This window comes from Peromyscus eremicus, chromosome 1 (assembly GCF_949786415.1).
Source record: "Peromyscus eremicus chromosome 1, PerEre_H2_v1, whole genome shotgun sequence".
In the NCBI taxonomy this organism is placed as follows: Eukaryota; Metazoa; Chordata; class Mammalia; order Rodentia; family Cricetidae; genus Peromyscus; species Peromyscus eremicus.
This window is the reverse complement of record NC_081416.1, coordinates 5120622-5148516: the sequence shown is the minus strand read 5'-3', so window position 1 is coordinate 5148516 and position 27895 is coordinate 5120622. Positions and strand designations below refer to the sequence as shown.

General features: G+C 45.0%; 1 protein-coding gene across 1 annotated transcript; it reads left to right on the top strand.

Moving 5' to 3' along the window:
- Plekhs1 (pleckstrin homology domain containing S1) lies at positions 1 to 27895 on the top strand. Its single transcript, XM_059256282.1, has 12 exons — positions 1 to 41; positions 9369 to 9457; positions 9662 to 9768; positions 10408 to 10542; positions 12553 to 12628; positions 13488 to 13604; positions 17180 to 17311; positions 19183 to 19289; positions 20954 to 21160; positions 21940 to 22041; positions 23300 to 23435; positions 26741 to 27895. The coding sequence occupies exons 1-12, from the start codon at positions 14 to 16 to the stop codon at positions 26936 to 26938; spliced, it is 1434 nt and encodes a 477-aa protein (XP_059112265.1). The 5' UTR covers positions 1 to 13; the 3' UTR covers positions 26939 to 27895.

The following is a 27895-nucleotide window of genomic DNA, read 5'->3' as shown; positions in this document are numbered from 1 at the left end:
AAGAGCCATCCAGATGGAAGCCAGACCTCCAAAGAGTCCAGGTACCTAAGGGGTATAATGTCAGAAGGAAACATCTTTCCACCAAAAATGATGAACAAGGTCCATCTGGTTACCCAGAACACAGACATCAGTGTCTGTTTTGTAGGGATGACAGATATGATTCTGGGACAGTGATTCTTGGGCTAGAGAAAGTGGAGGTTGTTGGATTCACTTATTTGTAAAAGTTGAATTATCTAGAAATTTAGCATTTTCTGATTTTCATTGGCTCAGTGTTTCACTTGTATCTTGGAGACAGTTCCTTTAATAAATTACAGCCCAGTTAAGACTAGGATATATTCCCTTAATTTTGCATAAAATTCTCACTTAAGCTGCCTAAGTTGCTGTTAGGGCTTATTAGGAGGACAGTTCAGTACATATTGTGCAAACACTCAGTACACATTGCTTATACACTCGCATAATTCATTCCAGGAAAGTGGTTAAAACAGCCAAATTTAGGATGTAGCAACTTGAAAACAAATCATCCCATTCAACTCTAGAATGTTTACAAAGCCATTGCCCTAACTGTGTGCTTCAGGTTGTGGGGATCTATTCAGATGCGTCATTGTGCTCGAGGAACTTATAATCTACTGAGAAATTGGAAGAAACACAGGCGAGTAGCTGTATGGAGAACTTTAGCTCAGCACATATAATTGGGCCACAGTGTAACCATGGAATATGAACAAAGCACTGTGGAAACTGGAGGGAAGGCTGAGGTAATGGGAATCCAGAGAAGTCTTGTGGAGAAGTTGTTTGAGCTGCATCTTATCATGTGTGCTTACTTTTTAAAATTTTATTTGTATATATGTAGACAGACAGACAGACAGACAGGCAGATAGATAGATAGATAGATAGATAGATAGATAGATAGATAGATAGACAGATAGATAGATAGACAGATAGATGTCTGGTGTATATATGTGTTCAGGTGGATGTGTGTACATGTGGAATGTTGAGTGTCTTCCTTATCATTATCAATGTCTCCACATTATTGCTTAAGTCAGGATCTTTTACTCAACCTGAAGCCCAGTGATTCAGCTCAGCTAACTAGCCAATGAGCTCCAGAGATCTGCTCTTCTCTGCCTCTCCATCCCCAGTGCTGAGGTTAAAATGCATGGCACCACACCTGCCTTGCGTGGGTCCTGGGGATCCACGCTTGGGTCCTCGTACTTAGGTAGTAGACACTGAACTATCTCCCCAGTCCTCTGTGGAAAGGGCTTTGGGGAGCTGAGATTTAAAATTTTTATACATATTTTTAATTAAAATGTAATCACATCACTTCCCCCACTTCCCTTTGTTCCCTCTTAGGCTCTCCCTCACCCCTTTTCTAATTGACGGCCTCTTTTTCTTTGATTTATTAGTGTTATAAAACATGCATGCACACACACATACACACACATACATATTACATGCACACACACAGATGCACAAACATATAAATACATACAACTGCTGAGTCTGTGTTTGTTGTTTATGTGTATATACTTTCAGGGCTGATCCCTTTGTGGTGGGTAGCCAGTTAAGGGGCTCATCCCTGTGAGATGCTAATTCTCCTTCTCTCAGCAATCAGTTACTTGTGGTTCTTTGTATTGGGGTGATACTCCATGAGATGTCGCCCTTCAGGATTAGCAAGTCTCTTGATATTGCCATTGTTTGGGTCTTACTTAAGCTGCCATTTCTAGGAGACAGTTTCACAGTAGACTTCCTGGTCCTCTGGCTCTTACCATCTTTCTGCCCCTTCTCCCTGTATGTTTCCTGAGCCTTAGGTGTAGGAGTTATGTTATAGATGTACCTACTGGGGCTGAGGTTACCACAGCCCATTGATCTCTCATTGGATCCAGGTGTGGCTTTCTGTAATGCTCTCCATTTGCTGTAAAGGAAGGCTTCCTCAGTGAAAGGTTCTACTTGTCTGTGGGAACAAGGGTATGTTTTAGAATGTAGTTAGGAATTATGGTGGAGGTTCCCTTCTAAGATGCATGGCCTCGCTAGCCCCAGGTGGTTGGCTAGAGTTCTAGTACCAGGCATGAGTTACCTCCGAGAAAAGGAAACACATCTCATCAGAAGAGATGGTGAGACCCAAAGCATGGGAGTGGTACAAAGGCAGGATGTGTCAGAGCAGAATGGTGCATATGGTAGGATGGGGGACAAGGGAGGTTGAGGATGCCAGACCTTGGCCTCCTCTTGTAGATGTAACCAACCGTCTTATTAAATAATAAACACAGAACCAATGTAAAGAAGAAAGCCAAGAGATCAGAGCTAAGAGCCTTACCCGCCTGCTGCAGTTAGTCTCTTCAGCCAAGAGACCTCTCCAAAAGAGACCTACTTCCTGTCTGTTTGTCTTTATATAGACTTTCTGTTCTGCCTTCTCATTGGTTATAAAACCAACCACATGACTGCCTCGTCACTGCCTGTCTGTATAGACTCCAGGTCTTCTATGGTTGGTATTGAGATTAAAGGCATGTGTCTCCAATGCTGGCTGTATCCTTGAACACACAGAGATCTACCTAGCTCTGCCTACCAAGTTCTGGGATTAAAGGCATGCACCACCAACGCCCAGCTTTTGCTATGGCTCTAATAGCTCTGACCCCCGGGCAACTTTATTTATTAACATACAATTAAAATCACATTTCAGTACAAATAAAATACCACCATATTCTCTGACTAGAGCATTTTGAGCACAGACTTGGCACGATTGTGCATTTTAGGCTGGCCTACCATTACCAGCTTTGCTGTGGTTTATTCGTGTATCTATTTGAGGTGGATAGTCTGGTAAGTTTCAGTAGATCTACTCACCTGGGCAAGCTTTACCATAATCAAGACAGTGAATGTCTCCCTTGCGCTCAACTTTTCCTATGCCTTGTTGTAATCCTTCTCTTCAGCACCCAGTCCTTTGTCCCATGGCCTGGCTCTCGGTCACTCTGTTTGCTAGAGTTTTACAAAAATGTGGTATCACAATTCATTAGTCCATTGACCTACAGCGAACTGGCTTGCTTCCAGTCTTTATCATAAGTAAAGCTGCCATAAACATTTGTGAAAAACCTGTATGTGATCACACTTACCTTAACTTTAGAGCATTTAATTTTTTTTTTTTTTTTTTGTGTGTGTGTGTGTGTGTGTGTGATGCGAGGGATTAACTCAGAACTATTCACATCCTAGGTAGGCATGCAACCTCTGAGCTACAGCCTTAACCTTCCTTTAACTTTGCAACATATTTAAGGAAAAGTGCATAGTTTAGTGAGATGTAGCACATCCACAATGCTGTACATCACAGCATCTACCTAATCTAACGCATCCTCATCACTCTAGAATAACAGTCCTTATCCAGGAAGCAGTTCCTCTCCGCTCTCCCACCCCGAGTGCATGTCAGCCAGCTGTCTGCCACTGACACAGACAAGTGTCTTCTCCCATTCTCATTCGCTGAACCAACTTAATGGTTTATAGAGCCCAACTTCAGTGTTTTGTGTGTGAATGCACAGTGATTCTAGAAGGGTTTTGTGAAGGACAGACATTGTACTCTGTCCATGGAATGGCCTTGGCCACTGATATGTGGGTTTATTTCTGGATTCTCCATTCTATTAGCTTGGTCTGTGTGTCTGTCTTCATACCATGCTCTTGATTCTTACAGGTTTTTAGAAAGATTCTTTTTAAAAAAATATATTCATATTTCTTTTATATATATGAGTGTTTTGCTAGCATGTCTGTATATACACCATGTGCATACTCAGTGCATGTATGTGCATCTTGTGCATGCCTGGTACACAGGGAGGCCAGACATGAGTATTGGATTCCCAGAAATTGGAGTTACAGCCAGTTGTGAGCTGCCATGTAGGCACTGTGAATTAAACTTGGGTCCTCTGCAAGAGCAGCAAGTGCTCTTAACTACTGAGCCATCTCTCCAACTCTGTAAGGCTTGGTGTTGTTTGTTCGTTTTGGAGATCTGAATACTCTTTACTTTTCAACATTGTTTTGGCTATTCAAGGCTATTGAGAAATCTGCATGATAGTATGAATGAGCTTTTCCATTTATGAAAAATGCATTAGAATTCAGATTAAAAAATTGCATTGAATCTGTAGATTGCTTTTGGGGTAATTTCTAATATGTCATTATTAGAAATATTGTATTTCAATACATGAATGTGGGAATGGGATGATTTCCATTTATTTATCTTGTCTTAAATTCTAGTAAATTTCAGTATATTAGTCTTTCACCACTTTGGTTAAATTTATCTTTATGTATTTTGTTTGGGGAGGTTCTATGATAAATGGAAATACTTTATTTTCACTTTCAGATTATCTGTCGCCACTTTATAGAAATATGAGAGATGTTGTATAGTGACTCTACTTACCACTGAATTTGTTCATTAGCTCTTAGATTCTACCACAGGGAATCATGGTAGATCATGTCACCTGTAAAGATAGTTTTACTTCTTTCCAGTTCAGATGCATGCTCAACTGCTCTGCATTGGGTAAATGCGAACATTTTTCTCTTGCCCATAAGCTTAGAGAAAAGGTCGTAGTCTTTAGTGTTATTTACAGATCTAAAACAAAAGTAGATATCTTGGATTTGGTTGAAGGAACTTCCTTCTCTTTCTAGTTGACCGAAGTTTCTGTCACGAAGAGTTATGCTGTGCACAGGAGAACAGGACCAGCCAGTCTGCCGCTGTGCTCTGTAAATGCCAACCAGGTTAAGCCATTGGTGATGTTGCTCGAGCTGCTGTATCCTGGCTGATTTTTCCCTTATGTGTTTTCTCTGTTATTGAGAGAAAGCTTTCTAAACCGGTGACTGCCATTTTGTTTTTGTTTCTAATTTTTCTTTGCAGATTTCACATCATACATCTCGATTCCATTCATCTCCCCATCCCTTCGCATCTGCCCTCTGCCCTTTAACCAACCACCCCCAAGATAAAACAAAATAAAATTTAAAAGAAAAGAAAAAGAAAAATCTCATCATGGAAGCTGTAGTGTCTGCCCTTTAGTCCATTCATCTTTACTAGCAAGTGTTCATTGCAATGAGTCATTGGTCTGGTTCAAGGCCTCTGGTTTCTGCTACACTATTAATACTGGGCCCTCACTGGGACTCCTTTTGGATATCCTGTTGTTGTCCTGTGTCATGGAGATTATCCTGAAGCTTTGGGTCTGCAGGACCAGTCCCTTCAGGTGCTCCAGCAGATCATAGATGGGGTAGATGTTGGATGGGCCAACTCATAGGCCTGGTTCTGGGCTTGGGTGGTTGCTGGGTTGGTCAGCTCACCAGCTCTCCCTCATCCTCACCACCAGGGTGAGCTCTCTAATGCTGCCCTGGCTAGCTCACCCAATGCAATGCGCAGCAAGGGGCGGGGCCAGTTCTCCTGCTCTCATGCCCTTAGGGCTGGCTCACCCACACCTATGCCACCAGGGCCAGCTCTACTGTGTTGCCCAGACAAGGTGCAGGGGCCACTCTCCTGAGTGCTGCCGCTGGTGAGAGGCAGGAACAGCTCTCTCACTCTCATGACCTCAGGGCCAGCTCTTCCACCTGCCCCGGGCAGTGAGAGGTAGGGTGAGGAGGGCACCTCTCCCTTGCCCATGCCACCGTATGGCAGATGAGGGGCAACGCCAGATCTTCCACACTCATGTTCCCGGGTGGGTTCACCCACACCCCTGTCAACGGGGTCAGCTCTACTGTGCTGCCCAAATGAGGTCCAGGGCCCACTCTCCGGAATGTTGTGGTTGGTGGGGAGCTGGGTCAGCTCCCCCCGCCTGCCTTAGGTGGTGAGGAGCAAGGGGGAGGGCGCCTTTCATTTTGAATATGTCTATTTTTCCTTGTAATTTTGTTAGGTTTTGCTTCATGTTGGAAGCTCTGTTACTGGGTACATATATGTTTACTGTTATTATATCTTCTTGGGATTAATTGACTCCTATATTATTATAAAATGACCTTCTTTGATTTCTGGTACTATTCCTTGCTTTGGAGTCTGCATGATATACCATAGCTACTCCGCTTTCTAATGACTTGGGCTAACACGATATATTGTTCTGCCTAGGATTTTGTTTGTTTGTTTTTCTACTTTACATGAGCTAGAGCCATCTGAGAAGGAAACTCAGTTGAGAGAATGCCCCGTCCATATTAGCCTGCTGGGGACATTTTCTTGCTAATGTTTGACATGGGAGGCCCAGCCCATTGTGGGTGGTGCCAACCCTGGGCAGATGGCCTTGACTTATATAAGAAGAGTCTAAGCAAGCCATGAGGAACAAGCCTGTAAGCAGCATCCTCCATGGCTTCTGCTTCAGTTCTTGCCTCCAGGTTCGTGCCTGGAGCTCTTGCCCTGAACTCCCTCAGTGATGGAGTGTGACCTGATGGAGAAGCTGAAGACTCTCCCTCCCCAGGGTGCTCTCGCTCCTGGTGTTTTATCACAGCAATGGAATCCCTAGGACATGCATCATTTTTTTTCTTTTACTTGTGCCTCTTACACTTATGTGGTTCTTAGAGGCAGAATAGAGTTGGATTTTGCTATTTTATCCAATTTGACAACTTCCTTTTAATTCAGATGTCTGGACTATTTAAATTTTATGTGACTGTTGTGTTCAGGCTTGACAGTACCATATTGCTGTTTTCTATTTTCCTCATTTGCCGTCCACCCCCTCCACACACACACACACACACACACACACACACACACACACACACACACCACCTTTTCTGCTTCCTTTTGAGTTAATTGAGCACTTTTAATTTTACTGCATCAATCTTATTAGCTTATTAAACTGTGCTATATTATTTTAGCCTATATTAAATACTATATTTAATGTTACTTTTGTGTTTATATATTTTTAAACATATAACAGCCTAACCCCAAGTAATGGTAGATTGGTTCACAAATAATCCAGGCTCATTACAGAGATGTAATCTCATTTTTCTTCCCTGGCCTGTTATTGGAATTCACATTATTCACACACCATTATAATCTGCACAATGCATTGCTATTTTTGTTTAGCTAGTTGAATTATTGAGTGCTTTAAATAATAAGAAAAATCACCTCACACATTTAGCCTTGTAGTTTCCAGTTCTGCATGCCTCTGATACATTCTGAAGGACTGTAGTCTCCATTGGTGTTCTGCATGCCTCTGGTACATTCTAAGGGATTTTCATTAGCATCATTCCTGATAGTGGAAACTTCCTGATGATGAAACTCTTTCAAAATTTGCATATCTGAAAATATCTCCAAATTGCTTCCATATTTAAAAGATATATTTGCTGCTTATAGAACTTTGAATGGCAGCATTTCTTCGGTGTGTATAATGCTCTGCATTTTCTTGTTTATATTTGTAATAAGAAATCAAGCAGTTATGGCTGGAGAGATGGCCAAGCAGTGAAGAGCATTGACTGTTCTTCCAAAGGACCCAGGTGTGGGTGCCAGCACCCACATGGAGGCTCACGATCATCTGTAACTCCACTTTCAGGGCATACGACACCCCCTTCCGGCCGACTCTGGCACCAGACATGCATGTGGTACACAGACATGTAGGCAGGCGAACCACTCATACACGTGAATAGAATTTTAAAAAGAAACAGAGCATTTTGTTGCTTATCCTTGCTATGTATGGACTGTCTTTTCTCCACTGCCTGATTTTGAGATGTTTCTCTGGTGACACGGTTTTGAGCATCTTGATTTTGAGGAAATCGGGGTGTGTTTCTTTTCCCGTGTCTTGTGTTTCATGAGGTTCATTGAATCGATTGGGTTTTGGTTTATAGTTTTAAGTTTGTAAAATTTTTAGAATTGTTTCTTCAAAAAAAAATTTTTTGCCCCCCCCCCTTTTTAAGGGATTCCAGCTGATTGCATATCGGACCACTTGAGACTGTCCCTGGTACGTGGGCTCCCTCTTCATGCTTTGGGCTTTTGTTTACTTTGCTTGTTTTGTACTCCCTATTGCTATGAGTTTGGGTACACTTCTGTAGTGTTCCATTTTCTCTCACAGCCCTTGGTGTAAACCCCCCTGCCTCAAGATTGTTTTTTGTCTCAGAGTTCATTTTGGGTCTTTCTAACTCATGTATCTTCCAGGATTTGACAATAGCAGTAGATGTCTCAGTAAATCTCTGGCATGTCTAAGATGGTGCCAGTTCAAGGTCTGCCTTGATTGATTAGTTATTAGTTATTACATGTCACTTCTGTCTGCCTCTTCTGCATGCCTAGCGCCTTTGACCGCTTGCCAGACATTACAAATTTTACCTTATTGGGACTGAATTTTTTTTATTCTTGTAAATCTTAAGTTTCTTGGAAACAACTTGATCTTCTAGACTTGCCTTTATGATTTGTTAGGTGGGTCTGGCACAGTCCTCTGTGCTCCACCCAATGTCCCATGAATTACAACCTTTTCCAGCAGAGCTGGAGGGAATAGGCATTTTTCTTGTCCTAGGTGGGTACTCTAATCTTTTCTGATCCTTCTGTGGCACACACATGTGTAGATCAATAGTCCTGGTACATGAGAAGGAGGAGTGTGTGTGTGTGTGTGTGTGTGTGTGTGTGTGTGTGCGTGCGTGCACGCACAGTTTAACAAATAAAAACAGAAATACCTGATATGGAAACTGGGGTGGCAGAAGCCATAAAGAGGATCCTAAATATTAACTGTTTGGTTGTAATTCCTGGAATTAAAGTCATTGATGATGATGATGATGATGATGATGATGATGATTTTGTAGTTTCTAAACTGTCTAAACAAAATGCTGTTACTCTCTGTTAGGAAAACGGTGCTGTTAAAATTGTGGTTAAGGGCACATTTTACTCTCACATCACAGGCTGTAAGTCTGGTTTGCCTTTGGGTTCAGAAAAGACAGACCTTACCAAAGGCTCAAAGCCTGCTGGGTAAAAATGGAGGCTGGGTTGTGTAATAGAGCGGCTGAGACTGTGGTACCCGATGAGGCCTCTCTACTGAACTTCCCTCTCTGTGGCCACACCCCCTCTTCCCACAACAAAGAGAAAAGTGCCTCCTGCCTCTTTTTCACCAGACTGGTTCTGCTTTGATTCGCTGTGTCAAAGGGTGATTCACACATTACCTCACTGTTGAAATGAGAACGGAAACAACCCTTTGCTCACACCTAGGGACCCAGGGCCAGACTGCAGAAGCAGAGTCAGGCAGGTGTGCTGAGTGAAGCTGCCTCTACCCGCATCCAAATGATGGCCCTGTTCTTCACTTGGTTTTTTGTTGGGGTTTGGGGATGGGGGGTGGGGAAGCAGCTATTGTGTGTGTTCTTTTGAATAACTGAATAATTTGAAGTTAAACAATGTTTTCCAAAGGAAGCTGTTCTTTTCTGAAATTTATGAGAGAACAAACTGAATCCTCTTCACTTTCTTTTATTAGGCAAACAATTTACATTTGATTATGAAAATGAAGCCCACAAACAAGATTACTTCATTAAGTCTCCACCTCCTCAGCTCTTCTTCTCTGCAGTAAGTGATCACTGGTTTAACCAGCCTCCCACCAGCCTCAGGAGCATGTGAAAAAAGTCCCTGCTCTGAGTTAATGGAACAGCAAAACCTTTTCTTTTCTTTTCTTTTCTTTTTTTTTTAGCTGAGGATTGAACCCAGGCTTGCGCTTGCTAGGCAAGCACTCTACCACTGAGCTAAATCCCCAACACCCTTTGCATTTTTCAGACCTCCTGGAAAAAGCGCCTTTTTATCCTGTCCCAGAATGGGGGAAAGGGCCTGAGTCTTTCCTATTACAAAGACCATCAACATCGAGGCTCCATCGAACTCGATCGGTGTGTATCCAAACCAAGAAACCTGCACAACTGCAAATGTGCCCAAGTCAGACGCTAAACAAGCCGCACAGAAACTTAACCCTGAGCATCTGACCAAAAGCCTCAGACCTGCTAGAGCATTGTGTCTCTAAAAGAACTGAAATATTGAGTGGTATGGGTAAAAGTGAAGTAGTTACTTCATATTGTATGCTATAGCTGGTGAATTTCTAATTCCTAAGCATTTGGTTGAGGGCTTTGTCTCACTTAGTTTTTTGATGAGATAGAGCTCCTGAAATCCAATTTCATAGAGCCAAAGTGGAGTTTAAGAAATATTTAGATAAAGTATTCTTTGTCTTTTCTGAAGAAATCATGTACCAGAAATATTGGAAAATATAGTGATTTGTGGACTCGGGGATCCAACCCAAGTAGAAAGTTCTGAATTGAATTTCAAGCAGAACAGTATTTTCAATTACTGATGAACCAGATCCAGAGTTATCTTCTAAAACAGAAAGAATTCAAATGAGATTTATGACATGAACTAGACAGTCTTTAAAATGTGGGTCAATGAAATCTTCAGTTTCGTTCCTGATTTAAAACAGGAGTCTGTTTTTATCTTGAGTTGCTCTCCGTATCAGCTCCGTTGCTTTGTGTCTGTCACAGAAGCACCACCATAGAAGTCGGTATCAACAGCCAGGAGAAGATGCAGTCTGTGCAGAGGATGTTCAAATGCCACCCTGAGGAGGTGATGTCCATCAAAACCGTGAACAGGGACTACTTCCTCATTGGCCATGACAGGTGAGCAGTGAGATGACAGTGTGTCGTGTGCTGTGTGTGGAGAAAAGCATTATAACCTGTAGACAATAAACAAGAAGTAAATAGAGACCGGACTGCACATGCAAAGCAGCAGTCTTCTTTGTGTGCTAAAACGGTTGTGTGTGTGTGTGTGTGCATATGTGTGTGGCTGTACATCTGAGTGTGTGCATATGTGTGTGGTTGCACATCTGAGTGTGTGTGCATGTGTATGTGCATATGTGTGTGTGGTTGCATATGTGAGTGTGTACACTGGCTGCACATGTGAGTGTGTGCACACGTGTGTGTGCATGTGGAGGCCAGAGGACAACCTTGGCTGTCATTCCTCAGGAGCTGTCTGCTTTGTTTTTTTTTGACACAGGGTCCCTCGCTGGTCTTGAATTAGGCTGGCTTGCCAGAGAGCTGCAGGATCTGCCTGCCTCTGCCTCCTCAGCTGGTGTTGCAAACACTCCACCATGCCTGGCTTTTCTGTAGGGATTAAATTCAGATCCTCACGGCTGCATGTCAAGTGCCAACGAGAAGCTTCCTCTCTGGCTTTTAAAATAGTTTTAAGAATCATTATGCTAGCTGCCTACGAGTGTTATAACGGTGTTTAAAACAACAGAAGTTGATAACCCCACTGTTCTGAAGGCTAGGCCTCAGCAACGAGGTGCAGACATGGCCACTCCTGGGAAGCACTGTGGAAGGAAGGCTCTTCTCAAACCTCTCTCTCGGAACGGCTGGCGGTCCCTTGGCTGCAACAGCCAACCCTACCTTCCACATGGCGTTTCCCATATGCATGTACCTCTGGGTCGAATTTCTCTCCTTTTTCACAGATACCAGTCTTACTCATTAGGAGGTACTGCTAGTCCATTGTGATCTCAACTTAACCAGTCATCTCTGCAAACAGTCCCTTTCTAGAAACATAGGTGACATCTGAGGACCAGGAGCCAGAGCTAGGACATGGTAGATGAGGAGAGGGTCACAAAGCACGCTATCGCCCGGATGCCTTCTGTGAAAAACAACATGGCCAGAAATACCTGTAGGAGCTGCAGCGAGGGGGCGTGCTCACCCTCAAGGCTTCTGGTTTTCCGAGGCTCCTGTTGCCAGCAGGAGCGCCCAAGGATTCTCACACCCACTTATCTTCCAGCGAGAGACAGTGTGGTGTGGCGGGAGGTGCCTGAGGCTGGAGCCAAGCTGCAGCCTTACTCTGGCTCAGGTTGACCCACAGCTGCAGTTTCCTTTTAAATTGTCACAGAGAACAACAGTAGAGACGTGGGAACGTTTCCGTTCACTCAGACACACACGCCTTTGTTCACTTCTCCGTCTGCCTGAGAAAACACCGACAAGGAGTGACTCCTGAGGGAAGGGTTGATTTAGCTACAAGTCCTGATTACAGTCCCTCATCAGGGGAAGTCGGAGTAGGAACCTGAGGCAGGAACCGAAGGAGGAACTGATGCAGAGGCCGTGAATGTGGAGAGCTACTCACTGGCTTGCTCAGCCTGCTTTCTTACAGCACCCAGGCCCATCTGCCCAGGGGCGGCACAGCCCACAGTAGACTGGGCCCAATACATTGATATTTAATCAAGAAAATACCCACACGGACTTGCCTACAGGTCCATCTGATGGTGGAATTTCCTGTTGAGTTTCCTTCTTCCTAGATGACCTGAGCTTGTATCAAGTTGACAAAAAAATAACCAGTACAGCACTCTTCCTAAAGACGCGTTTCCTGAGAGGGGCGGAGGAGACTGGAGGGTACGGACGAGGCGCTGACAGGCCCTGTACCCCATGTTGCCGCTGTTATTTCTGAGTTTCCCTACTGGAGGGTTCATTCAGCGGTGCAGATGCAGAGACAGCGGGGGAGCAGTGAACCGTTCAAACTACCGGGGAAAGAGTTCTATTTTGTGGGCAGCCAATCCCAAAGCTGTTCCGAGTGTAACCAGAGAATCCACTGGGTTCAGAATGAATGTGGGAGCGATTGTGCCGACGCCAGCTGAAACTCTGTTCCTACCCCAGGGAGAAGATCAGAGAATGGGTGTCCTTCATGTCAGCGTATTGCCGGGGTGCGAAAACAGCTCATCAGAATTCACAGGTAACTATGTCGCTAATGACACTCCAGGGCACCTGAACTCAGCCCTCTTTCCTTAGAAACAGTAGTGGCCCTTTCTTTCTCCTTAGCAACTGGTGTCAATACAAGGAACAAATAAGCGAGGAAACATATGGCCTTGTTATTTTCACAATTAACAAAAGGAAAAATACTTTTGTGTTTTGTAATTACATTGTCATTGTTGCAGTAGGGGGAGTGAACGTTAATGGCGGCAATTTTTCCTAGTAGCTTGAAGTATACTATTTTTCCACCATTGTGATTCTGGGTACATAACCCGCTTCCCTTTGAATGACTAAGTCTAGGGAGGCGTCTATCAAACATTGTTTTCACCTGCCTTGCATTTTAATGTAATGTCTCTTGTGTCAGGTAAGCAGCTGAAGGTTTTTAATTGACTTCAGAAGGGGCTTTGTGAATTTCCCCTGTCCTTTCTTACAGACTGTCACAGAGGGAACTGGGCTGTAGGTACATTTACGAATGTATTTTCCAGGTTGTCCCATGCTTGTAGCAAATGCCAAAGAGAAGGAGAGATCAAGCCGTGCCTCCTGCAGATTCAGAGCAGAAGCAGCAGGGTGTGAGGAGAGGCATGGTGGAGAAGACTGGGGAGCGCTCAGGGTGCCTGTTAAGGCCAGGCTGGGTGTCTTTGGGGACTTAGGAGCTGGAGGAAGCTGCACTGGCAAGATCAGCCCTCGTCTTAGAGATGTGACACTGGCCAATGAACAGCCCAGTCAAAGCCTTGGGGAGCCCCTGGAGACCAGGGAGCCCAGGTGGCAGTGTGTGTGTGTGTGTGTGACAGCGATAGGGGAGCAATCACACTCTAACTACAGAACGACTTTTTTCCAAGCAGGAGCAGCCTTCCCTGGGCGACAGAAGGCCAGTTTCCGACCCCAGTCCTTTCTTTGGCCTCTGCAGTGCTCCGGAGATTATCAGCCTGCCATTACCAAGGGCCAGTCTTCCAGACGTGGTAATCAAAACCTCCTCCTACTACATCAGGGCACCGCCGCAGGGAGTCGGCCGGCCGTTGCTGAATAGCGGCCCTAGCTAGCAGCGGGCATTGACCTTGCCCATCTTTCTCATCATTCCTGGGGCTGAGGAGGCAGCTCTATCACAGCGGCGTTTGCCCTGTAGGCACAAGGCCGGCTTTGACGCCCCGGGACTCATGTGGTGGTGCACATTATAACTCCAGTGCCAAGGAGGCAGAGACAGGTGTGTCCTTGGGCTTCACTGGCCGGTCAGCCTCGCCTGCTTGGTGAGTTCCAGGCCGGTGGGGGGAAGAAACAAACAAGGTGAATGCTGCTAAGGTTCACTGCAGCTGGAGTTTTCTCCAGTCCTGCCTGGCCCACGGTCCAGACAAATCTCTCTCACCCGCCGGTTCTGCAGCCATTCAGCCCCAAATAAACACACACAGGCTAATATTATTTAAAACTGCTCAGCCATTAGCTCAGGCCTACCACTGACTAGCTCCTACACTTAAACTCAGCCCATTTCTGTTCATCTATATGTTGCCACATGTCCCATGGCTTTACCTGTGTGCCTGTTACATGCTGCTCCCTGGATGGCGGGCAGGGGTCTACTGACTCAGCCTTCCTGTTCCCAGAATTCTCTTCTCTGCTTGTCCCACCTATACTTCCTGCCTGGCTACTGGCCAATCAGCATTTTATTTATACAGAGCGATATCCACAGCAGTTCACACCTGAGGTTGTCCTCTGACCTTCACATTTGTGCACACCCAAGTGCACGGGCACATACACATACACACACACACACACACACACACACACACACACACTGCATATTTACTCATTTCCTATTTATTCTACAGGTAGGCTTTACCACTTGCCTAGCTGACTAAAGATTTTCATTCTGTTTGGATGCTCTTGACAGACTCGGATTCCTCACCTCCTTCCACACACGGCACAAAGGGCCCCAATTCCCCTTGGTTTCCTGTTGTGCTGTCCGTGCCCTCAGGCAAGGTGGAGTTTCTTCCTGCTTCCCTTCACTGATCCATCAGTCTGGATTCTCAGTCTGTGTGTCTGTCCTCTTCACTCCTCATGCAATCTGTCTGGGGAAGTAAAATAGCATGCCTGCCCCTGGAAGGCCACAGAACTACCGCACCCTCCCCTTCCTGGACTCACTGTTTCTAGATTCGGCTTTTATCAACAAATGAGCTGGGTCGTTTGTTTCCTGCACGTCTATTACTTCATCCGTTAGAGACACCACCACTGGCATCCTTCCCTCTGTGGGTACCACGCACACGCAATGAGGCGGGGCTCCCACTTTATCTAGCTGGTAGCTCTCCAACATTGTAAAAGCTTTTTCAGCATATCAGCACCACCAGGACCAACACCTCATCTCAGCCATTCAGTGAGCAAAACCAGTGGTCTGAGACAAGGGCGGGCAGGCTGACCTTGAACAAAGCTTCCATTCATGATGAATCCCTTTCCCCAAGAGGAGCCTTACTGGTTGCTTTTGCCTTTTCCCATTATTTATTGAGATCAAGTAATATTTTTTTTCAACCCTCTCAAGTTAAAGACAACATGTATCTTGCTGGGTTTTGTTGTTGATGTTGCTGGTACATCAGGAACCCTTCACTCCCGACTCAGCATAATCGGCCTCCAGTGTAGCTTAAGTTTTCCTGCCTGGCCCACAGTCAGGATATATCTCTTTCACCTGCCAGTCCCACAGCCTCTCAGACCCGACCAAGTAAACACAGAGACTTATGTTGGTTACAAACTGTATGGCCGTGGCAGGCTTCTTGCTAACTGTTCTTATAGCTTAAATTAATCCATTTCCTTTAATCTATACCTTGCCACATGGCTCGTGGCTTACCGGCATCTTCACAAGCTGTTTCTCATCGTGGCGGCTGGCAGTGTCTCTCTGACTCAGCCTTCCACTTCCCAACTTTATTCTCCTCCTTGCCCCGCCTATACTTCCTGCCTAGCCAACGGCCAATCAGTGTTTTATTTATTGATTAATTAGCAACACATTTGCCATACAGAACATCCCACAGCACTCCAGGCTCCATCTTCAGCAACTACAACAGAATCCCATAGTACACTATGAGTTTCTAAACGACAGCAATTGGTTTCCACAGCTCTGAAAGTTGTGAAGCTCAATGTCGAGGATTCTCATCTGGTGGGGTCATCTTCTTGTTGGTCATCAAGTGACAGGCGGGGAGGCAGGCAAGGCGGAGGGCAATGCCTCTCAGACGCGACATTCAGGAACACAGGAAGTTCTACCCACTGCTGTAAAAATGGCATTCAGATTTCAATACGTGTTTTGGAGAGGGACAGTCATACCATGGCAGTGAGCTTTGAGCTAGAAAAATGGACATGACTTAAGTTTATCTAGATGCTTGTGGGCTTCTAAAGTTTATCTAGATGCTTGTGGGCTTCTCGGTGGGGTCATATCCTGACAAACTCATAAATGGAAAGCAGCATGAGTTGAAAGTGCATGTAATGCACCTGCCTTTCTGAACATCACAGCTTAGCAGCACAGCACACTGTGCAGGGCCCGCTGTCCCCCCACCACCACCACCACCATGATTTCAGGTCTGTCCCGGAGCTGTGGCTCACTGCTGCCACCACACTTAAAAGAAAGTTAGCATACCCTTATTGGTAGCCCACACAAAGGCCAAAGTTCAAAATCTGCAAAGCAGTTTCCATTGACTATGTCTTGCTTTTGCACACCCCCATGAGAGAAAAAAAACCTGGAAGTTGAACCATCAGTAGTCATGGTTTGCTCTCTCTTTCTCCCCCCCCCAACACACACACACACACACACACACACACACACACACACACACACACACAGAGAGAGAGAGAGAGAGAGAGAGAGAGAGAGAGAGAGAGAGAGAGAGAGAGAGAATTACCTTCCGTGGAATTCCTAGCAAACATTCAGGGTCTTATGGAAGCCCCCTGCCATCCAGCATTGTTCTTGGAGTGATTAAATTGCACTCATACCAGTTCTTATGCTATGCAGAGCAGCTACATTAGTGAGTATCTGGTGTCAGCTGGGGAGGGAAGGCAATAATTAATTGCTTGCATCTACATCACCTTGAAGCCTATAATTCATACTGTCGTGTAGCCAACACTACCTAATTGCACTGCTGTGGAAACAGACAAGGCGAAACACAAAAGAGGAATCCTGAGCCAGAAGGAGGAGGTTCAGTGACTCCAGACTAATTACCTCCCCAGAAGCTGCTGAGAGATGACTGGGAAGAGATGGGGTGGGGACATCATGACAAAGCTCCGTGCCTAACCACACCACCCACAGTAGAAAACTTCTTGTTCTGAGTTGTAACTCTCCACAGTAGAGAAAAATTTCAAATATTAACTATGATTATGCATTCACACCATTAGAGGTGACCCAAACTGAGGAGGCAAGTTCAGTTTGTGTGGGCTTCTGCATGTCATACTGAAACAGCCTCCGATCTTGTCAACCCAACTAATGTATTGTAGTTTTTCTAGAAAGTATTAGTTTAATTCTATTGGAGGAAGGAAGGAACTCATTAATTCCTTCTGTGTCTTCCTTTTTCAGCATTTAATACAAAAAAACCTTCAAGGATTCAGGCAAGCTCATCCTCATCATGAACACGATTTCTACTCAGATCCCACTCAAGATACTGAAGAAGAGAATTACTATCTCACTCCTCGAAGCATCCTTTCAGAAGTAAGTCCCCCACCACCCCAATCATTCCTTCTACATGTCTGCCAAGCCTCGGCCACACACTGCTGCTGGGACAATAGGCTGAGATCGGGAGGGCACAAAGGTAAGGCTGGCAGAGACAGGGGGCTTGCTCATGGTACTGGCACTTGAATAGGAGCCAACCATAGCACAAGACATAAGCTTATATGATGCCTGGGTTGTACCAGTGGTGGGAAGAAGGAACTAGTTTTCAGACCGAAGACCAGAGAAAGCTCTACAGAGGAGATGACGTTTGAGCACTTGGTGGATAAAATTTAGAATTTAGTAGTCTTTCTCTTTTCTGGACCGAAAGTAAAAGAGTGAAAGTCATTGGGTAATCAGCTGCGGGTGTATATGGAGCAGCCTATTGATAACTGAAAGCCTTTTGAGTGCTAGACACTGCACTGTGCTCAGCATGGTGGCTACAGTGATGAGCTTCATAGTCCTCTGTATTTCAGAACCCACAGTCTCAGTTACCAAAGATAATGCTACACAAAGAGGCACAGAGTGGTCCAGAATCACCAGATGCAGGGCAGATTTTTCTCTTTCCACTTGAGTCAAAGCAGGCTGCAGGTCTGGGGAATTGCTCAGGTAGGCCACAGTGCAGAGTGTGTGGATGGTAGAGTAGAAATTTAACAAGAAAAAAGAGCCAGCCCATGACGGACACTGAATTCCAAGTTGAGTTCACTCTGTGAGCAGCATAGGGACAGAGACGGCTTCTAAGTCCGGAAGTGGCAAAACATGAATTGACTTTTAGGCACGTTGACCAAAACGTTATCTCTGTGGTAGACATGGACATAGAATGTGGACTGGAGTGACAGGAGGAGAGAATGATGGGAGCATAGTAGCATCACCCCCAAAACTGGGGGTTTCTACTAGATGGTGACAATATAACTTAAAGACACAGGCTGCGGTCAAGTTGGTTATGGAAGTACTAAATTACAAGTGGTTGAAACAAGCTGTACATCACAGCAAAGTTCTCAGAGCCCTTGGTATGTAGTCCTGCATTGTAAGTAACCAAGTAGATAGCACAAGGCATTGCCCATGGTTTCTTAAGCATAGAACATGTACTTTCTCCAAGAATAATTACACACTAGTGTTCTCTGAGACAACCAACCAATTAGGTATGTAGAAAGAATAGGCTGTAGACACTCTGTGGAATATGGTGTCTGGGGACAACCAATCAATCAGGTGTGTAGAAAGGATGGGCTGTAGACACTCTTTGGAATATGGCGTCTGGGGAAGGAGATGAAACTGTACAAAAGTTGTCAGGAGGGCTGAGGTGATTCAGGAATGTGGGGTAACAACAGGACTTCACTGGGCAGGAGAAGAAAAGGGAATCACAGGCAAAGACGGCATGAACGTGAGGTCTGGAAGAGAGCCTTTGGCAAGGAGACAGCTGTGCAGAAGGCTGGCTTGGCTGGAAGGCAGTGCTCCAATTAGAAGTCAATGGCCAACTAGAGAGGAAGTGTCTGTCAGTGGTTGCTTACAACCACTGTGTCTAGTCTTTGGCCCAATCAGCTTCCATGATTCGTAGAGTCAACCACCTGGGAAAAAGGCTCATGGCATTAAATGGCTAGGAATGAAGCAGAAAGGAAAACCCAAAGCTTCCCAATAGAATACGTATGTCTGGAATGGGACACAAAGGCTCCCAGGAAGGGAAAACGAGCTTTGAAATCTACCAGAAACTGTGGTGGTTCAGTATCCCATGGTTAAGGCCGTTTGATATTCTCTGAGGAACTGCTGCTGTCCTTTCAATGGAAGATGTGTTATTCCAGATACAGAGCAGTATGAGGTGAGGAGGGGCCTGGCCAGCTGCAGACCTGTATCCTTACATCTGTGCTTCTTGCCTTTAGCTAAAGAGCATTGCTGATTCCGACGATTCTGTTGACTCCATTGACTCCAATAGTCCAGACCAAGGCTCCAAGAAATCTGAGAGCAATTACATGTCAATGAGATCCTGGTGAGTGCAACTGCCCCCTAAATACTGCTTTTTGCTAACTATTTGTAATAGAAAAATTACCACCAATTCACTGTGTTAACTTGTGTGTGAGGGTATACATATATATATGAATGATATAATATATAAATGTGTGTGTATATATGTATGTGTGTGTGGTGTTGACATGAGCCATACAGCACATGTAGAGGTCAGAGGACAACGTTGGGTGTTGGTCTTCGTCTTCTGCTTTGTTTGAATCAGAGTTTCCTGGTGTTTACCACTGCATATGCCATGCAAGCTGGCCCGTGAGCTTCCTAGGATTTCCCACACCCCATCTTGCCACAGAAGCACTGGGATTGCAGAGGTACGCTACCACGTCGGCCTTATGTGGCTCTGGAGATCCAAACTGAGTTCCTACTGCTTACATGGCAAACTCTTTACCCACCAAGCCATCTCTCTGGCCCCCCAATTCATTTTTGCCAAATTGCTACAAAAACATCACCAAAACGCCATTCTATACATTGATTGATTCAGGTTGGATGTCCTTTATCTGAAGTGCTTAGGATTATAAGTGTTTCTGGTTTCAGAATATTTTTTTTTTAGTTTTTGGAATATCTACATATCCATAATGAGATCTTATGGGGAACAGAACTCATCTAAACATGAAATACATGCATGATTCATATTTTCATATATATCTTATATACAAAACCTGATGATAATCTTATGTAAAAATGTTTGAAATTTACTTTGTTTATGAAAGAAAGCTTGATGGTGCACCTGTCCACTTGCAGCATCATATTATCCCCCAGAGTTTAGATTTCAGATGCTCAGGTGAAGGGGGCTCAACATGTGACTTAAGAGAAGGAAATGTGACCATGGTTTCTTCACCTACAGAGAGCCACATGTGACATCTGGGGCGTTTCTGTCTTCAGAAGTCTTCTGGTTTTTGCTTTTATGTGTCTCACACTCTCACCCTGTTTCCTCTCAGCTTTGTAAAGGGTTATTTCGATTCCAAGTCCGTTTTTAGAAAGAAAGCTTGTTGAGTTTGGCTCTGCCTCTGGCGGGGTTCTGGTGGTTGAATACACTTCAGTGTATCAGGAATCTTAAAAGTTCTTATTAATAAAAATCAAACCTGGAGCCAGGTATTGGGGTGAACACTGGAAGGTCAGAGAAGCAGAACAAGCCACAGCTAACCTCACCTGGCCAATTCCTCAGCTGATCCTGTTTCCTCAGACTGGAAGCCTCTGTGTTCTCATCCGAATGGGTCTCAGCTGAACTGCTGCTCAAAAGCCTAAAAGCTTAACCAGGCTCTAGTTCCTGGTTTTCACGCCTTTATATACCTTTCTGCTTCCTGCCATCACTTCCTGGGATTAAAGGCGTGTGTCACCATGCCTGGCTGTTTCCAGTGTGGCTTTGAACTCACAGAGATCCAGACAGATATCTGCCTCTGGAATGCTAGGATTAAAGGCGTGTGCTACCACTGCCTAACCTCTATGTTTAATATTGTGGCCGTTCTGTTCTCTGACCCCCAGATAGGTTTATTGGGGTGCACAATGTATCAACCACACTTCAGGACTTTGTTCATCTTCTTATGGCTGTTAGATGCTCATATTTGACAGCAGAGTACAAAGCTGTTACTATGTGTGCTTAAATAGACCTTTGTTTAACGTCTTCTGCTCCAGTTTCTTCAAAGAATCAACCTCTGCATCTGCTGGTTGCCAAGCTGAACCCCAGAGTTCTCTGGAGACTCCAGAGCAGGGGCCTCCCCGGCAAGAACATGGCACAGGAAGTGATCTGTGCCTTTCACCTGATGATCCAGAAGCACAAACCACAGCTGACAAAAAGGGGTCCGCCTCACTAACTGTTGTGAAATTGTCTATATTACTCAAGTAAAGCTCTGATTCCTAAAACTTTGTGGGCCCTAAGAGCAAGACAGATGCCTTAAATGCACTTAATATTTAAATTTCAAAGTAGTTCTTCAGAATCTCCAAGTCAGCCTCAAATCTGACAGGCTTCTCTCTGTGTCATTGATGCTGTGACATCCTCTGTGCCACTGATGTTGTGACCTGGGCAGTCAATGATAGAGTTGGAGGAAGAGTCGTCCCCAGGGATGGGGGTGGCTTTTCCAACTGTTTTGACACTTTTTCCTTGGCCAGCCTTTTGGGCCATAGAACCTGGACCACACTGATCCAGCATCAGCGTGCATCACCAGCTGTATCAGGAATCTTAATTAGCATCATGTGGGCAGGCAAGCCTCCTGAGGTACTGAGCAGATGAGAAGAGGAAAGTAGGCCCTAGGTGATGTCACTTGACAAGGCACTTGACAAGATAGTTGGAATTTTAGCTGCTTTCCATGTCCTCTTATGTGGAATAATTTCCAGAAGGCATATATGCAAATTGACCTGATGGAGATGGTTATAAACCCACTTAGTCTGCTTCGGCCTCTTCCTCACTGTCTGTCAACCACAGACAAGAGGGCAGGGAAGGACGCAATGAATAGCTTTCAGTACCTTAAATCCATATTTCTTTCTTCATATGTTTTGAACAAGCTTTAGCTGGAAAATGTCATCTCAGAAACAGAAGGTCAGAAATATACTCTGAAAGGATAGTTCAGAGCCAGGGACAGTTGGCTGTGTGATGTGACTTATACAGATGTTTTCTGTCCCAGCAACGTCCCTGATGAGAGCCAAGTGGAGACTCTGAACGTGTTCCTCTCTCCCCCGGATGCCTTCAACTATCTTGCTCTGGTAGAAGCAGCGGGACGGATATGGTAGGTGGAGCTGTGGATGATACCAAATGAACAGGTCGAAGATGGAAGGACATCCTTATTCTGAAACACTGTATTTGACAAAGTTGACGAGGACTATGGCTACACTGTTGCCACAGAGAGGGCTTGGACGCCCAAAGATTATTGCCATATGGGAGGTCAGCTTTCGAGGGGGACCAAAAGGGCTGGGAATGAGGATCTTTCTGATTCTTCAAAGAGGAATAGATGTCAGGGTGCCGTTCCCAGGCACCACAGAGCGAATATTTAATGAATGAAGCAAGAGAGCCAGTTAATAGGGTCTAAAAGATGTATATGAGGGCCTAAGATTCCCATACCCCAGTCAAAACCTCTATTCCGAAACACTAACACAAAAGTCTGTGTGGCAGATTTTTTTTTTTTGACATAATTACTATTTATCTGATTCTACATCTTCTTAAATTGTGACTGGAAATGTTGGCACAAGCCAGTAATCCTAGTTCCCTAGAATAGAGTTCTAGGCCAGCCTGAGCTTTATAGCAGGTTTAAAGCCAGCTTTAGCTACATAAGGAGACCCTCTCCCCTCTCCCATCTCAAAATAAATAAACCTGTTTAATTCATTTTGGTGGAAGATTGAATTTTTATAAGATAATTCTTTAATATAAAGAAAATGCCATAATGCCATGACTTTCCATTTTCCCCAAATTTTTGCATCCTAAGACTTGTAAACACCTGCTCAGCCTGTGGGCTTGTTTGTGACCAAGCTTATACATGTGTCCGTTCGCTTATCACTCACAAGATATTCACTGTGCAGTACTGTGTACTCTCTGGCAGACATTTATCGAGCATCCTGTTTTCTTGTAACTATGGAGTTATAAATTTTTAAACACCAACTAAGGAGACAAAAAGGTAGTTCTGTACTCCCAGGGTCACAAAGCCAGATAAAAAGGTAGCCACATGAATAAGTAAATATAAAAAGTACATCTTACTCAGAACTACAAAGAAAGTATTCCCAACATGCATAATTATAAGTCCTGGGACAGGAGAGATTAATGACAAGCCAACCAAGGGACTGGACTTGGCAAGGCCTTGCAAAGGTGGTTTGCTTGGAGCAGAGTTTGGGAGGGAGGGTGGGCTGGGAGGAAGTTAGTCCAAACAGAAGGAGATGATTGACTCCCAGTGTGGGGCACAGAGTGAGATGATCCCACAGGCCCCATTCCTGCCCCCACAATGAGCCAATGAGCTCCATCTCATTCTTCTCTTGGATGCTGTATCCCCACTGCAGTGTGGCTCGGTGGGAAGGTCCTCCCCGACTAGGGTGCTTATTCTGCCATGGAGATCATATCTTGGCCGTGAATGACCTGAAGCCCCAAAGCCTGGAGGAGGTGTCCTTGTTTCTTACCCGGTGTATCCAGAAGGAGGTGAGTCCTGTGGACCAGCCCTGGCCAGACCAAGTCGGCGTGGGAGGGAACAGCGGGAGGGAACAACATCAGGGTCTGGGAACTCCTCAAAACATGAGTGAAATTCCGTCTTCTGTTTCAAGGGCAATTGGAGAAAGCACTAGGCCAGGAGAGAGGGCTCTGGCCTCTGACTCAGGCGCTGTGAGGTACAGAAAGAGCTCCCATGACTCAGACTGGCTTGTGGACTGTAGGTAGCCCCTTTAAGCAGTCTGTGTCTTGCTTTTCTGTAAAATTAGGGACACTGATTGCACCAGTTGTTGAAGAATCAAATGATATAATGTGCTGTAACTTGCTTGCAATGGCCCTGGCACAGATTATGTGCTCGACACAGTTACTATGAGTTTACTTCTACCTGCATGGGCCATGTGACTTTGAGAGGCTCACGTTTCTGAATGTCAATTTTCTCATCTAAAACCTGACATCACCATGCCTTCTGCATGGAGTTATTATTAAAAACCAGCATCCTATGTGGTTCGACACTGAGCATCTGATTTTAAAGGGCTACCCGCATTTAAATGCCCTCCCTGGCTAGTACAGTTTTCATGCTGTTAATTCCTTCTAAGCCCACTTTGATTTCTAGCCCAATGACCTTGGGAAGGTCACTGCCTTCTCTGTGTTTAGCTTCTTCTCTCTGGAGTGAGGAGCAGAAGAAGGACTTGTTCTTTCCTACAGCTTTCAAACTGTACTTCTTGGATTTCTGGGCTGTGACTAGGGAGAAAGGAAAGGAAGGGCTCCCCACGTTCACTTCAGTTGGGGGACATTTGCGTTCATCATCTATAAAACAGATGCATCTACAGACGGGACCACCCAGTTAACACCTCAGAAAACATAGAGCCTTGACTTGAAATTTCTGCAACCACAATACTAAAGACCCTCTTCTGGCCCTGGGAGTCTGTGGTTATCTATCATGCATATTAAGGATTCAATTTGTCTGTTCTTCATCACTCAATAAGCCTGCCAGTGGGATAAATTGTTATTATTGCTATTATCTGAAAGGGTAAGACCAATCAGGCATGTGACTAAAGTAGACACAAAGCTAGTTAGTGGCCCGGCCAGGGTTCATTCATTCACTTGCTCCCTCACTATTACTGAACATCCCTCTACTCTATACTGGGTACTGCGTAATGTTCTGAGACTACAAAGTGGCCTCAGTTTGCACTTAAGGATCTCACTGATTAGTGGGTAAAACGAGTATTGTAGGCACTTCTTAGAATACAGTGTGTGCTTCGAGGTGTGAACAGAAAGTGTAGAGGAAGAATAGATCAGTCTTCTGAGGAGAGCCAGAAGGATTTCTCAGAGAAGACAGTATTTGGCTCAAGAGTTCAATCCTTGATACGAGTTTGTGTGGTAGAGAAGATGTTGGTTGAGGGACCTAGCCCAGTAATCTGGTAACTTGTAATTCATGGCATTTGCCAAAGTCCACCCTATGGCCAAAAGGTTAAACCATGTGCACCTTCCAGAAGTTACTATTATTTTGACTCAACACACACACGTGCCCAGCAATGGAGAAAAGAGTTTTGACTGGACACGCATCTAAAGTACACCTGGGTGGGCTGCCAATGCTTCGTCATGACCGCTGCTCTAGACGGCGCCTCACCTGAGCTCTGCTGTCTTCCTCGCTCGCCTGAGAACAACTCCTGCATAGTACTGACCACTAGCAACACCCACCACGTGGTTATTTAGAGCAGTGGTTTGCAGCCTGTAGGTCTCAACCCCACTGTGGGTCGAATAACCTTTACACAGGGGTCGTATATCAGATAACCCACATATTAGATATTTACATTACCATTCATAACAGTAGCAGAATTACAGTTATAAAAATAATTTTATGCTTGGGGGTCACCACAACATGAGGAAGTGACTGTATTAAGGGGTCACAGCGTTATGAAAGTTGAGAACCACTGATCTGGAGGAACAGAAAATTTTCCTTCCTCCCCAACACTCCTGACTTCTTTTATGTGAAAACAGACAGCTAATCCTCTTTCAAGATTCGAACACTTGGTTCTTGAAAGGAAACATAAGTTGGAAGAGGACATGTGGGAGCAACAGCATCTCCTCTGTCTGACAAGTCTGAGCCAATCACATCTACTTTAGCCACAGTGGAGAGAAATGGGAGGCTGGCATAGGGCTGGGCTAGAGACATTGAGAGCAGTGTTACACCTTTTTAGAGGCAGAGGAGGTGGTGTGTGTGTCTGTGTGTGGTGTCTGTGTGTGGTGTGTGTGGTGTCTGTGTGTGGTGTGTGTGTGTGTGTGTGTTTGTGTGTGTGTGTGTGTGGTGTGTGTGTGTGTGGCATATGGTGTGAGTGTGTGTGTGTGGTGTATGGTGTGAGTGTGTGGTGTGTGTGTGGTGTGTGGTGTATGTGTGTGTTGTGTGTGGTTCGTGTGTGTGTGTGTGTGTGTGTGTGTGTATGTGTGTGTGTGTGGTGTATGGTGTGAGTGTGTGTGTGTGTATGGTGTGTGTGTGGTGTGTATGTGTGGTGTGTGTGTGTGTGTGTGGTGTATGGTGTGAGTGTGTGTGTGTGTGTGTGTGTGTGTGTGTGTGTGTGTGTTTAGAGGGATAAGAAACGATGATCCGCAAGAGAAATGTTGAGTTTCTGTTTCGGTTTCCTTCGGCTTTCGTCTGGGGCTTTCCTGGACGGCAGTCTCCTCTGGTCTACAGCTGGAGCTCTTGGAGCAACTGGATCCCTGTGGCTGTCTTAGTTAGATGTCTATTGCTGCGATAGAACACCATGACCAAAACAACTTGGGGAGGCATACCAAAGAAAGCGAGGGCAGGAACTGAGTCAGAGGCCATGGAGGAAGGCTGTTTACAAGGTTTCTCCTCATGGCTTATGCATCCTGCTTTCTTATAGCACCCAGAACCATTAGCCCTGGGATGTCACCCCCCACAGTGAGCTGGGCTCTTGCACATCAATTATCAATCAAGAAAATATACCACAGACTTGTCCACAGACCCATCTAATGGGGGGCATTTCCTAACTGAAGTTCCTTCTTCCAAAATGACTCTAGCTTGTGTCAAGTTAACATAATACTAGCCAGCACAGTGGGTCATCAGCACTTTTTGGAACCTGCCTAGAGGCTTGGGCCTATGGATGTCAGAACTTTGAAGTCCATGTTCCACCGGAACGTGCAGATCATCCGCGGCTGCCTTTGGCTCATCATAGCTCATCATAGGATTTCCTTCAAGAACAGATTCAAGGGATATGAAGGATGGGCTCCTAAGGATAATCTCCAGTCATTTAATTATCTCCTGTTTTATGTCTTAGAAAGTGAAACTCTCCATTGGCCGGATCCCCAATTCAGAGAAGTTCCATGCTTCTGCCTGCACGTGCCCCTTAAAATACCACTTGGTGGAGCCTATCCAGCAGGATTTGCCAGGACTGGAGAGGACACCAAAGAGGAGTCCGGCCATCAAAAAGAGCCAGAAGGAAGTAACTGGAGAGTCGGCTGCCTCAGGCCCATGACAGCAGAAGGATGGAACCCTGGATCACGCGTGGTCCTGTGGTTGGAGACAAGGCTGCATCCTACTTTGAGTCACTGTACTGCCTTAACAATGGGGGTCACTGGCCCCTCTTTGACTGTTGCATTGAGGTCACATGGGGTAATGACTAAGGAACAGAGATAAAAATGGGAGGCCTTATTATCTGAGACTTTGCCTCAGACACAGCAGACATCGATTGAGTAAATCTCTGGTCTAATTAATAGCACTGTGTGCTCTCTGAGGTCACAATTGCTTCTTTGTTAGGAATATCCAGTTAGAATTACTCATTCCAGGGAGGCAAGAGAGATGGAAGTCTGTGGTTATCCTCCAGACACTTTCTGTGACTCAGCAGCCCAGGGGCCATCAGATGAGGCAGAGTGACCTCTGTCTCAGGGTTACCTGCTTTCTTAAAGATACAGTAACTATTTTGGAAGTTGAGAAAGTTTGGTGCTGCTCACTCTAAAAATAAACAGGAAACTATGTGTATATGTTCTTAATTGGACGGCTTATTACCAAATTAGTTCTGTGATGTCAAAAGGATCAAAGGCCTTTTAATAATCAGGAAAGCAGGAGCAGCCAGCTGAACACTAATCAACTTGGGGAATGTTGGTGTAAAGTAGGGTGAGGGGGTGTTAGAAAATCCATCTCAGCAGGCTGTCCTTTCACGTGGAAAAAAAATGGAAGCTTTGAAAGTTCAGTGATATTCAGTCTTCATGACTCCGAGTTCTGTAGCTGTTGGGGGCAGGACCAAGAATCTAGACCAGGTTTAGAAAGAAAATTCCCTGACCTCTGCCTTGTGTGTGGGTTTAGATTAGAAAAGACCTTTGGCACTTGGAGGAGACATTCAATACATTTCATTTTCTATTATCTAGATTGTTGCCAGTATAAAATGTACATATGTGTATGAAACATGGAAAATAATTAAATGTTTATGCATGAA